The sequence below is a fragment of the Puma concolor genome, chromosome D1 (assembly GCF_028749965.1).
Source record: "Puma concolor isolate L17-30 chromosome D1, mPumCon1.1.hap2, whole genome shotgun sequence".
Taxonomy (NCBI): domain Eukaryota; kingdom Metazoa; phylum Chordata; class Mammalia; order Carnivora; family Felidae; genus Puma; species Puma concolor.
Window position 1 is genome coordinate 70,754,982 of NC_141676.1, and position 12,638 is coordinate 70,767,619.

At 34.9% G+C, this 12,638-nt stretch overlaps 1 protein-coding gene across 5 annotated transcripts in view; it reads left to right on the forward strand.

The window, feature by feature from the left end:
• TMEM135 (transmembrane protein 135) overlaps positions 1 to 12,638 on the forward strand; it is a 460,344-nt gene that overhangs the window by 272,512 nt on the left and 175,194 nt on the right. For all 5 annotated transcript variants that reach the window (XM_086678532.1, XM_086678530.1, XM_025928629.2 and 2 more), the window contains 4 exons: positions 2,493 to 2,556; positions 3,545 to 3,621; positions 9,765 to 9,863; positions 10,654 to 10,721. In XM_086678532.1, the coding sequence (XP_086534658.1) occupies positions 2,493 to 2,556; positions 3,545 to 3,621; positions 9,765 to 9,863; positions 10,654 to 10,721 (308 nt within the window). The remainder of the gene's footprint in view (positions 1 to 2,492; positions 2,557 to 3,544; positions 3,622 to 9,764; positions 9,864 to 10,653; positions 10,722 to 12,638) is intronic.

Below are 12,638 nucleotides of genomic sequence, written 5' to 3' on the forward strand. Positions count from 1 at the left end.
CTCAGGTAATACAAACTAATGGTATTAAACTATAGAAAAATATAACCGGGTCAGAAAACCCCTTATAAAAAAAATGGTACAGTGTGTTCCAAAGCCATATGGGATTTAAAATAAAATTTTCAATGCCATTAACGTCTTTATAAGGATGTAATTGGGAGAAGGGCAGAGCAACAATTCATATTTCTTCAGTGTCTTCTCAGGGAATGGACTCTTTTTTCATTTTGTAATGTTCTTCTTTATTTCTGGTAATATTCCTTGCTCTGAAGTCTACAACGTATGATATTAATATGGCTATTCCAGTTTTCTTTTGATTATATTTGATACTACATTGTTTCTGTCTTTTTACTTTAGTCTTAACTGTGTCTTCAGTGTAAAGGTTGATTCTTTTAGATGACATGTAGTTGGTTCTTCCTTTTTTATCCAATTTGATAATCTCTGTCTATTAATTGGTATGTTTAAGCTATTTACATTTAATGTACTTTTTGATAATGGTATAGTTTAAATCTACCTCTTGCTAATTGTTTTGTATTTTTTCCATTGTTTTTTTCCTTTTTATTCCTCCTGGATTTTTTTAAAAAAATTTATGTATTTAGTTTTTTATTTTTGTTTTTTGTATTTTTGTATTCTATCTTCACTCTTGGCTTACTATTTATACCTCTTTTTTAATTCAGTGACTGCCTTAACATTTATAATAAGCATTTTAAATTAATCAGTTATTGTTTTCAAATATTATGCCACTTCATGTATAGTGTATGACTCTTAGAATACTATACCTCAAATTCCTCCTTCTCATCCTTTGTGGTATACATTTATCTTTTCATGTGTTATAAACCCCATGATCTATTGTTACCATTTTTGTTTTAGACCAGGAGTCAGAAAACGTTTTCTGTAATTGGCTAGATGATAATTGTTTCAAGCTTTGTGGCTGATATGGTTAGTCTCTGTCATAACTACTCTACTCTGCTGTTGTAGTGTGAAAGCAACCATAGACAATATATAAATAAAAGAGCATAGTTATGTTCTTTTTTTTAAAGTTTATTTATTTTTCAAAGAGAGAGAGAGCACAAGTGAGGCAAGGGCAGAGAGAGGGAGGAGAAAGAGAATCCTAAGCAGGCTCTGCACTGTCAGCCCAAAGCCCAACACGGGGCTTGAACTCATGAGCTGTGAGATTGTGACCTGACCCAAAATCAAGAGTTGGACGTTTAACCGACTGAGCCACCCATAGCTATGTTCTAATAAAACTTTGTCACACTTCAATTAGAATTTCATTTTATTTTTACATGTCTCAAAATATTACAATTTTATTTTATCCATTGAGAAGTGTAAAAACATTCTTAGCTCATGAACCACATACAAACAGTTGGCAAGCCAGATTTGGCTAGTGGGCCATATTTTATGATCACTGCTTTAGATAGTTATTTTATTATTATTATTATTATTATTATTATTAATTTTTGATAGAGAGAGAGAGACAGAGTGCTAGCAGAAGAGGGGAAGAGAGAGATGAAGACACAGAATCTGAAGCAGGTCCAGGCTCTGAACTGTCAGCACAGAGCCCGATGCGGGGCTCAAACTCATGAACCATGAAGTCATGACCTGAGCTGAAGTTGGATGCTTAAACGACTAAGCCACCCAAGCACCCCTTCTTTGATAGTTCTTTTGATAGTTCTTCTTTTGAGAGTTTATTTTTATATAAAGAAATGATATTTTAAAAAATGTCTTCTAAGTTTATCTTTATTTTGCCATCTTCAGAGCTCCTCATATCTTTTTTCAGATCTAAGTGATACTATATTCCTTCTGCCTGCAAAATTACCTTTTACCATTTATGAAAATTCATCACTTACAGAGCTACTATGTGGGTCTCAGTATTTATCTACCGGAAAAAGTCTTTATTTCACCATTATATTGAAAAATACTTTCTCTGAGTATGGAATTCTGGCTTAGAGTTATAGTGTACTTGATTTTTCTTCTTATTACAGTGGGAGTGATTCTACATCTAGGCAAAGAAAAATTTATGCCTTCATTTTGGAAAATAATTACAATAAAAATATTATGTGTTTTTTTTTAAAGTTTGTTAAATTTATTTTGATACAGAGAGAGTGCACAAGCAGGGTAGGGACAGAGACAGAGGAGAGAGAGAATACCAAGCAGGCTTTGCACTGTCAGCACAGAACCCTATGTGGGACTTGATCTCACGAACCGTGAGATCACGAACTGAGCCAAAATCAAGAGTCAGATGCTTAATTGACTGAACCACCCAGGTGCCCTGACAATAAAAATATTATGTATAATTTCTTAATAGAGTCTATCCAGAACAATAACTTTATAACAGGTTATTGTTGATAGTTTTCCAACTCATATATTTAAAATAGTTTGATTTAGATCACCAATTTGCCATCAAGGTCTGCTAGTGACTCACTCATTATAGATGTTACATGCATGTTTTCTAGAAATGAAACAACTGAAGTCACTGCATTTTCTTCTTGATGTAGGGTACTAGTTGCTTCCTGCGCTGGGTCAGAAACCTGGATGATGAATTGCATGCTATTATAGCTGGTAAGGCAATGATAACACAAGAGTTACTGCTGTTGCATCAATCCGTGGTAGGAATGACTCAGAAATAGTTTCCAAATTCATCTGATTTCTGTATAACTCTTTTTCTCCATAATAGAATCCCTACTGAGGGACCAGTCCACACATTTTGTATGCGCCAAGTTTAACATACCCAGGCATTCTTGCCATCTGATGTTTTGAAATGGCAATATAATGACTTGGGTATCTGGCCTGCTACAGGCCAGGAATCCTAGGGAATGTGTTATAAAAGAACATAAAACTCAAAAAATTTGGTGACTAATGGAAGCACAGTTATATTGCTTGAAGCATTCTGGTTTTGCCACTGGCAAGTGACATATATTTTAATCATATATATTTTTATTTTTAAAGAACTTAATTAGTTTCATAAAAATAAGAACTCAAGATTAACATTTTCTGCAAGTACAGCATACATGCTACTTAAGTAAAATTGACAGTTTACAGATATTTATTAGTGATATTCCTGCTACCAGTATTCCGGGTCTCCCTCTGCCTTTGTTTCCCATTTATGGAACAAAGGCAGTGCTATGGAGAGAAGTTTGAGGATATCACTAAAAGTAATTTGAGCTGTTAGAAGAATTGATTAATAAATATTTTCACTTAAAATGAGAAATGGTATCAATAACCTTTAAAAATTATTTTTGAAAATCATTATATTTGTTAAGACTACTGTTTTTAAAGTTATATTTAGAATATAAAGTGTCTTTGTAATATATATGTCAAAACTGTGTGTTCCTAACTCTGAAAGTCAATTTCATAATTTAAAAATGTGTGATATCAAATTCACCTCATTTTAATGTCATCACATATATTACTGTCCTTATTTTTGTACAACAAAGGACAGTGCTACAAATCGATTGTGTCTTACTTAAGTGAGTGAACTTTTCTGAATGACTTAATAACAAAGAAATACTTTGAGATTTGATCAGTTTTGCTTTATTTGTTGTTTCAGGCTTTTTGGCAGGAGTATCAATGATGTTTTATAAAAGTACAACAATTTCCATGTATTTAGCTTCCAAGTTGGTAGAGGTAAGCAAACATCTTGATGCATGCACAGCTCTAAAGGATGTAGAGCCTTCCATATCCCAGTTACAAGGGCTAGTCAATCCTATAAAAGTACTGACAAAGTCAGTTCTCCTGTTTCTTCTTCTTTCTTTATGTGTGTTATTTTCAAATATACACAAGTGTAGAAAGAATAAAGTAACTAACTCTCGTGTACCTATCATACAGTTTCAACAGTTAACATGTGACCAGTTTATTCCACCTGTACTGTCCCAACCCCACAAGTACTGAATTAATTTAAAGCAGATCCCAGACAACATATCACTTCTTCCATAAATAACTCAAGGTAAAGACTCCTTAAAGACTATGGCTAAAAGGATAAAGACTCCTTAAAAACAAATCAACACTACTACCAAAGTACAATCAAAATACTATTGTCACACATGTAAAAAACCTAGTAATTTAATATTATCATATATCCAATTAGAGCTTATATTCTCATATCTCACAGATATCTTCTGCAATCTGTTTTAATTGGGATCCAAAGTCTCTTTTAGTTTTTAATAGCTACCTCCTCCCCCTAACCCCCTTTCTTTTTTTCCTTGCCATTTATTTGTTGAAGATCTATGTTATTAGTTCTGGGAAATTTCCCACATTTTGGATTTTGCTAATTATATCCTTACTGGTGATACTAATATGTTTCTTTAACCCAAGTGTTTCCTATGAACTGTTTGTTAGATATAGAGGTTTAAGCAATTCAGTTTCAATTTTTAGGGGGTGGAGGGGACAGAAATACGTCACGTTTACTATGTGTATGAATTCCTATTGCATCACATTAGGAAGCACATTAGTTGTGTCTCTTTTTGTGATGCTAAGATTGATCATTGCGCTCTGTTAATACAACTAACATAAAGCTCCCCATTAGGCTTTCACTTAATTGTTGTAGCACCCATTATTAATCATTACCAGGGTTTATTATTTCATTGACAGTTGCAAAATGATATTATAACATTATTGTTTCTTCTAATTATTTACTTGTGCAGATTTTTTAAAATCTTTTTTTAATGTTTATTTTTGAGAGAGAGAGAGTCAGAGCATGAGCAGGGGAGGGGCAGGGAGAGAGGGAGACACAGAATCCGAAGCAGGCTCCAGGCTCTGAGCTGTCAGCACAGAACCTGATGCAGGGCTCGAACTCACAAACCATGACATTATGACCTAAGCTGAAGTTGGATGCTTAACCAACTGAGCCATCCAGGTGCCCCATGAGTTCTTTTAAAAAAAAACTTTTCCCTTTTCAACTGTTTGGTTACTCTGAAATAGTTTGATTTGTTCACAAAGTCATAATAAAATGCTTGATTACTTCCCTTTACTTACCAGTGTTCAGAATGAATTGGCCCCTAGCATTCTGCAAAACTGACTTATTTATGAGTCTTTATTTTTAAATGTCATTATGAAGATGTAAATTTTAGAATATTTGGTCTTGTTTCAACTCAGGAATTACACTATCTTTGACCATGAGAGCCTCTTCGAGTTGACTTCTGTTTCTTTTTTATATAATGCCAATATCTCTGAAAACTTTCTTGCTTTGTGATAAAACAAAATGGTCCAGGCTCATTTTGGACATTTCCTGCCCTAGAAACAGAATCAGTCTTTTCTCCAATGACCCCTATTCTTTTGGTGGGAAATGGTATTTAGAGACTTCAATTTGGGTACTTGGGTACTTCTTGCTTCTAGGCTAGTTATTATTTTTTGGCCTTCCCAGTAAAAAGAGCTAGAGAATCCTTTTCCCCCCTTTCTTTTTAGAGAAAGAGAAAATAATGAGCATATTGATATTTCCAATTCAAAGTTAAGATTATAGATTTATTTGACTTCATTTTAGAAAAAATTTATCTCTTGGCACAAAAACAGACACTTAGGTCAATGGAACAGAATAGAGAACCCAGAAATGGACCCACAAACGTATGGCCAGCTAATCTTTGACAAAGCAGGAAAGAATATTCAATGGAATAAAGACAGTCTCTTCAGCAAGTGGTGCTGGGAAAACTGGACAGCGACATGCAGGGAAAACTGGACCACTTTCTTACACCATACACAAAAATAAACTCAAAATGGATGAAAGACCTAAATGCAAGGCAGGAAGTGAAACCATCAAAATCCTCAAGGAGAAAGCAGGCAAAAACCTCTTTGATCTTAGCCGCAGCAACTTCTTACTCAACACATCTCTGGAGGCAAGGGAAACCAAAGCAAAAATGAACTATTGGGAACTCATCAAAATAAAAACCTCTGCACAGCAAAGGAAACAATCAGCAAAACTAAAAGCCAACTGATGGAATGGGAGAAGATATTTGCAAATGACATATCAGATAAAGGGTTAGTATCTAAAATCTATAAAGAACTTATCAAACTCAACACCCAAAAAATAAAGAATCCAGTGAAGAAATGGGCACAAGACATGAACAGACACTTCTCCAAAGAAGACATCCAGATGGCCAACCGACACATGAAAAAATGCTCAACATCACTCATCATCAGGGAAATACAAATCAAGACCGCCATGAGATACCACCTCACACCTGTCAGAATGGCTAACATTAACAACTCAGGCAACAGCAGATGTTGGTGAGGATGTGGAGAAAGTTGCATTGTTGGTGGCAATGCAAGCTGGTGCAGCCACTCTGGAAAACAGTATGGAGGTTCTTCAAAAAATTAAAAATAGAACTACCCTATAATCCAGCAGTTGCACTACTAGGTATTTATCCAAGGGTTACAGGTATGCTGTTTCGAAGGGACACATGCACCCCCATGTTTATAGCAGCACTATCAACAATAGCCAAAGTATGGAAAGAGCCCAAATGTCCATCGATGGATGAATGGATAAAGAAGGTGTGGCATATGTATACAATGGAGTATTACTCGGCAATCAAAAAGGATGAAATCTTGCCCTTTGCAACTGTGTGCATGAAACTAGGGGATATTATGCTAAGTGGAATTAGTCAGAGAAAGACAAATATCGTATGACTTCACTCATATGAGGACTTTAAGATACAAAACAGATGAACATAAGGGAAGGGAAACAAAAAGAATATAAAAAAAGGGAAGGAGATAAAACATAAGAGACTCTGAAATATGGAGAACAAACAGAGGGTTACTGGGGGGGTTGTGGGAGGGAGGATGGGCTAAATGGGTAAGGGGCATTAAGGAATCTACTCCTGAAATCATTGTTGCACTATATGCTAAATAATTTGGATGTAAATTAAAAAAATAAAACTAAAAAAATACAAATAAATAAAAATTTTAAAAAAAGAGAAGAAAAATTTTATCTCACTGAAAATCTGTGGCCCTAATGATATTAAGAGGATAACATACTTGCTTTATTCAGGTGTGTCTGTGTCTGTGTGTGTGTGTAGGGAAGAGAGAGAAAGAGAGAGAGAGAGAGAGAGAGAGAATGTGAGTTTGATATTTTTCTCAGTGCAATTGGAAGTCATTGGAGAGTTTTAAGTGTGGAAATAGCATGATTTAATTCACATTTTAAGAAGAAGAAAACATTCTGGCTATTATATAAAGAATGGAATAGAGGCAAGACTGGAAGCTGGGAGAACAATTAGTCTCAGACAGATGATGGCTTGTGCCAGTATAGTAGCAGTAGGGATAGAGAGAAATACACAGACTTGGTATATGTTTAGGAGGTAAGGGTGACAAGACTTGCTAATGGAGAAAAAAAGGAGTGTCAGAGAAAGAATATATCCCCTAGCTAGCAAAAATACATTCTTTGACACAGGGAGAATCCAATATTGAGATCTGGTTTGTAAAACCTGTATTTTATAGCTGCTTCCCTACATGACTAGAGCTTTTTAGGCCAAGCAATGACATAGCTCTTTTTTAACTTATTTTTAAATTTAAAAAATTTTTATTTTATTTTATTTTATTTTTATTTTAGTTTTGTTTTTATTTTTGAGAGAGAGTGCACACGAGCAAGGAAGGGGCAGAGGGAGCGGGAAAGAGAGAATCTTGAGCAGGCTCCATGCTGGGCTTGATGTCAGGACTGTGAGATCATGCCCTAAGCCAATATCAAGAGTCAGGTGCTTAACCAACTGAGCCACATAGGCACCTTGGCATAGCTCTTTTCTTATATCAACAGACCATGTTTGATCTTGGCAGAAGAAACTAGATATAAAATGCACTGATAAGAATTTATTTTTAATTTAGGAAATTACAAATGTAAGCTTACTAATAGGTCCTTTGTGGAATTAATGACTGTGGTGTAATAGGCAATCATTTTCCTATGATTGAAGTTAATTTTATATTAAAATTCTGCATTACTATATAATGAATATTAAATAAAAATCAGCTGACTAGATAACTTTTATCTTGGAAATAATTATTTCCAAGATGTATATATTGAATATCTATTATGTTCCCACTACTGTATGAAGTGCTGGTAAGCATATAGAACTATGGGATATGGTTCCCACCCTTCATTAACTTAGAATCTGGTTCAATAGATAAGGTTTATTATAAGAAATTAGGAACACAATTGTTACATATTTCAGGAGATACCTGTGTTATATAATGTTTCTATGATGCTATTCTACCACATCTGAATTTCATTTTTGTCAACATGAATACACTACAGTATACCTGTACCTTGTAATATACTGTATAGTATATTCAAAATAGTGGTGCATGAATATCTTCCTTCCTAAGTAGAGTGTAGCTTTTTGTACATATCTTCCAGATTGGGGAAAAATTATTTCATGTTCTTTAGTTCATGAACCACCCATGTCTTCTTGAACTTTCCTCCACCTGATTGTAACATCATTCTCTCTTGGTTCTTTCTTCTTTTCTTACTAGTTCTACTTGAGCTTTCCCATGTTTCAGAGAAACTATTGCCGTGAATAATTACATCTTCTATCCATATAAATTAGCTGGGCCTTCCCCATATGTATTGTGTACTTTCACCCAGTTCATTACCCCTGCTTTTTCTGCTTTTTCTCTCTTAATCTCATTGTTAATCCTAGGCCTTTTAGGAGGCAGCACTGTTGGAAGTGTGGACAGCAGACTAGTGCCAGTCCATGACCTGTTTATTACCAGTTCATAGTAAGCATAGAAATAGAGAGTAAGCATTTGGAAACTTCTGTAGCAACTTGACAGAGTAATTTATTTTTTTAATACAAAAGTGAAATTTTGGTTCACTTTGTGTTTTTAAAATTGAGTTTTTAGTAATGTATTTTTATTGTATTATAAAAGTACCAAGCTATGGCAATTGGAAAAAAATTTTTTTGAAGTGTTGCTTCACTGCAGGTGGTTTGAGAAGCACTGTTCAAATGTAGTCATTTCTGAAATTCTCCTTGTTCCTTTGTTCTAGGCAGAGCAGTTTGTTCCGTCCTTGGTGGGGGGGGCAAAAAATGCACACACACATACTAAACATATATATAGTTAAATATCTAAGTGCATTAGCTATTTCTCTTATGCACTAACTTAGATGTTATTGTATTCATTTTTAAATTCCTAACTCCTAGCATAGTGTTAACAGCATTAGTTAACAGCATTAAATGTTGAATGAATGAATGAATGAATGAATGAATAAATGAGTGAATGACTAGATCTAGCAGGGAAGGGAGACCTGAGGATTATACAAAAAGCATTGAAGGGTGCCTGGGTGGCTCAGTCAGTGGGGCGTCTGACTCTTGATTTTGGCTCAGGTCCTGATCTCACGGTTCGTGAGATCGAGCCCCGTGTCGGGCTCTGTGCTGACAGCACAGACCCTGCTTGGGATTATCTGTCTTTCCCCTCCCCTACTTGTGTGCACTCTATCTCAGAATAAGATAAACTTCTCAGAATAAGGCAAACTTCAAACAAACAAACAAACAAACAAACATTGAGGTATAAATGATATAAAAGAAGTAGAAATACAATGTTACTATATTCACAGAAAAGCATTATTACTGGTATCTCGGTTTGGGGTGAGGGAATGAGGGAAGGAAAAGGCTGACACTTAACTAATGTCATGGAAGATGCAACCTGCAATTTGAGCTCAGAAAGGATTATTAGGTTTGGAAGGTAGACAAAATAGTTGTAGATAGCAAGTGAGTCTATTGCTCCACTCTATTGTTAATGCTATTTAAAGTTGTGGGTTTATTTCTAAATCTTACATTATGTTTGTTCTACAGACAATGTATTTCAAAGGCATTGAAGCAGGAAAGGTTCCCTATTTTCCCCATGCAGATACTATCATCTATTCCATCTCTACAGCAATTTGCTTCCAGGCAGTAAGTATAGCTTTTTGATATGAGAAATGAATTATTTCTTTACATTAAATCAGTGGGGGGGGTGGGGGTAGGCAATAAAGACCTGGGAAAATTTCTATGGATTAGATTTTATTTTTTATTTTTATTTTTTTACCAAGAGAGCTTGCAAGTTTCAAATCAGTAAACATGCTAATTTAATGGGCTAGATCATTTTTAAAATTTTCTGAACACAATAATTTTTAGGTTTAAATTGAGTGCAATTTATAGGCAAATTATTACACTAGTACCTTGGCTAGAATGCCTATTTTAGTTATACTTCTACTAGAAGACAGATACCATGAGCATAAATAAGAATAATTGCATTTCCCCCATATTACTCAGGCAGCAAGGATAGAGGTAGGATCTAGTCTATTAGAAGCATTGTTCAATTTCTTTAAATTATGTAATCATCATTATTGATGTTAGTGGTTTTAGGACTGTTGCAAAATTCGGGGGGACCACTTTTATTTGCACTTTTTCAGAGTAATGCTGCCAAGTGTATAAACTTATTATAACTAAGGAAGTGTCAGCTATCTAATGAATATTCAGTAAATGCTTTCCTGATAATAATGAGTTAACTCAACTATTATTTCATAAGCAATTTTCTTGATAGTTGTCAAGTTAAACATAAATACATATTTTCGTTATTATCATCACTGTTGTTTTTAAAATACAATGAGCAATAAAAATAAAAAAGTGCTCTGTTGCCTAATATGACTAATTATATTTGCTCTTTACTGAAGAAGTCTCAAATTGAATACTCTAATCTTAGGCTGTGATGGAAGTTCAGACTTTGCGACCATCTTATTGGAAGTTTCTTTTAAGACTCACCAAGGGCAAGTAAGTGACTGAGATGTTGTACCTGACCATAGAAAAAAAAGCATTTTCCCCCGAAAAAGATTTTGAATCTTTTCATCTTTTTGAGGGAATATTCTTCCAGTGATAAAGTAAGCATCTACATGTAAATCAAATATGTCCAACTTAATATGTATAACATGGGGTATTCTTTTGGTAACATTATTTTGACTTTTCTTTTCCCTGTATTATTTTAGATATTTTAAATGTTGTGGGAAAATACTGTATTGATTTGAAAATTGCTAATTAGTTGCTACATAACACACTTAAGTCTCACTTTTATAATCTTTGATCTCTTCTTTTTGATTAGAAATACTCAGCAGATTCATTAGAAATCATTCCTAAATAATCGAATGATTTCCAGTGGGAGAAAAATAATCATATTCTTTTGCTTGATTCTGTAAGAATACTTTTCCTTTGCCTTTATTATCATGTTCTTTATTGTTTTAGTTAGCATTTTCTGATCTTGATCTAGTTCTCTGGGAGGCAGCTTGACCTACTAGAGAGACCATGGACTCTGTTTGACTCTGGCTCTGATAACTTTAGCTGTGTTATTGGTAGAAAGTTTTTTTACCTCATGAGCCTCAGTTTCTCACTCTCTACTATGAAACAGTAATACATTCTTTGTATGGTTGTGTAATAGCACTTAATAAATTGTAGCTGTTATTATTATCACTCGTAGTTTTAATAGCCAGCAGTTGTATAGTATTGTACTGTGTCCCAGACATACACATACAACACGTGTACACATGCATATGTGTTTAATCCTTAAAATGGCTCTATGAGATGAGTACTATTAATATCCTGGTTTTATATTTGAGTCAACTGAGGTGCACAGAGAGGTCAGCTAGCTCGCCAGAGTCACACAGCTAGCAAATAAAAGAGCTGTGGGCTGTGAGCCAGGCAGTCTGGCTTTAGCATTCTTCCTCTTAGCCATGAGACTGCATCCTTTATATTATTATTATTAATCATTTATTTCTTTGTCATGTAGATTTTTGCCCATTAAGGAGTTTAAGCAGTTGATTATTTTGGGAGGGAACTTAACTTTGGAAAGGCACCGAAAGTTACGTTTATCGTTCCTGGAATAGTGATGGTGGCCATTGGCTCAAAATTAACCCTGTTGTCTTCTCCCCAGAAGAAATGCTTGGGATCAGGCATAGAGATATGGGTTCATCCTGCACATTAGCTAAATATATGTCCTTAAAAATTGTTTTCACTTAGCATAATACCCTCCAGTTCCATCCATGTAGTTGGAAATGGCAAGATTTTATTCTTTTTGAGTGGCGAGTAATACTCCAGTGTGTGTGTGTGTGTGTGTGTGTGTGTGTGTGTGTGTGTGTGTGTGTATGACATCTTCTTTATCCATTCATCCATTGATGGACATTTGGGCTCTTTCCATACTTTGCCTATTGTTGATAGTGCTGCTATAAACATGGGGGTGCATGTGTCCCTTTGAAACAGCACACGTGTATCCCGTGGATAAATGCCTAGTAGTGCAATTGCTGTGTCTTACAGTGGTTCTATTTTTAGTTTTTTGAGGAACCTCCATACTGTTTTCCAGAGGGGCTGCACCAGCTTGCATTCCCAACCAACAATGCAAAAGAGATCCTCTTTCTCTGCATCTGTTTAAGAGACAAAACAGATGAACACAAGGGAAGGGAAGCAAAAAGAATATAGAAACAGGGAGGGGGACAAAACAGAAGAGGCTCATAAATATGGAGAACAAACTGAGGGTTGCTGGAGGGGTTGTGGGAGGGGGGATAGGCTAAATGGGTAAGGGGCATTAAGGAGTCTACTCCTGAAATCGTTTCACTATATGCTACCTAATTTGGATGTAAATTTTAAAAAATAAAAGTAAAAGTAAAAAAAATTATTTTACCTTTTAAATTAAGTGATGGATAA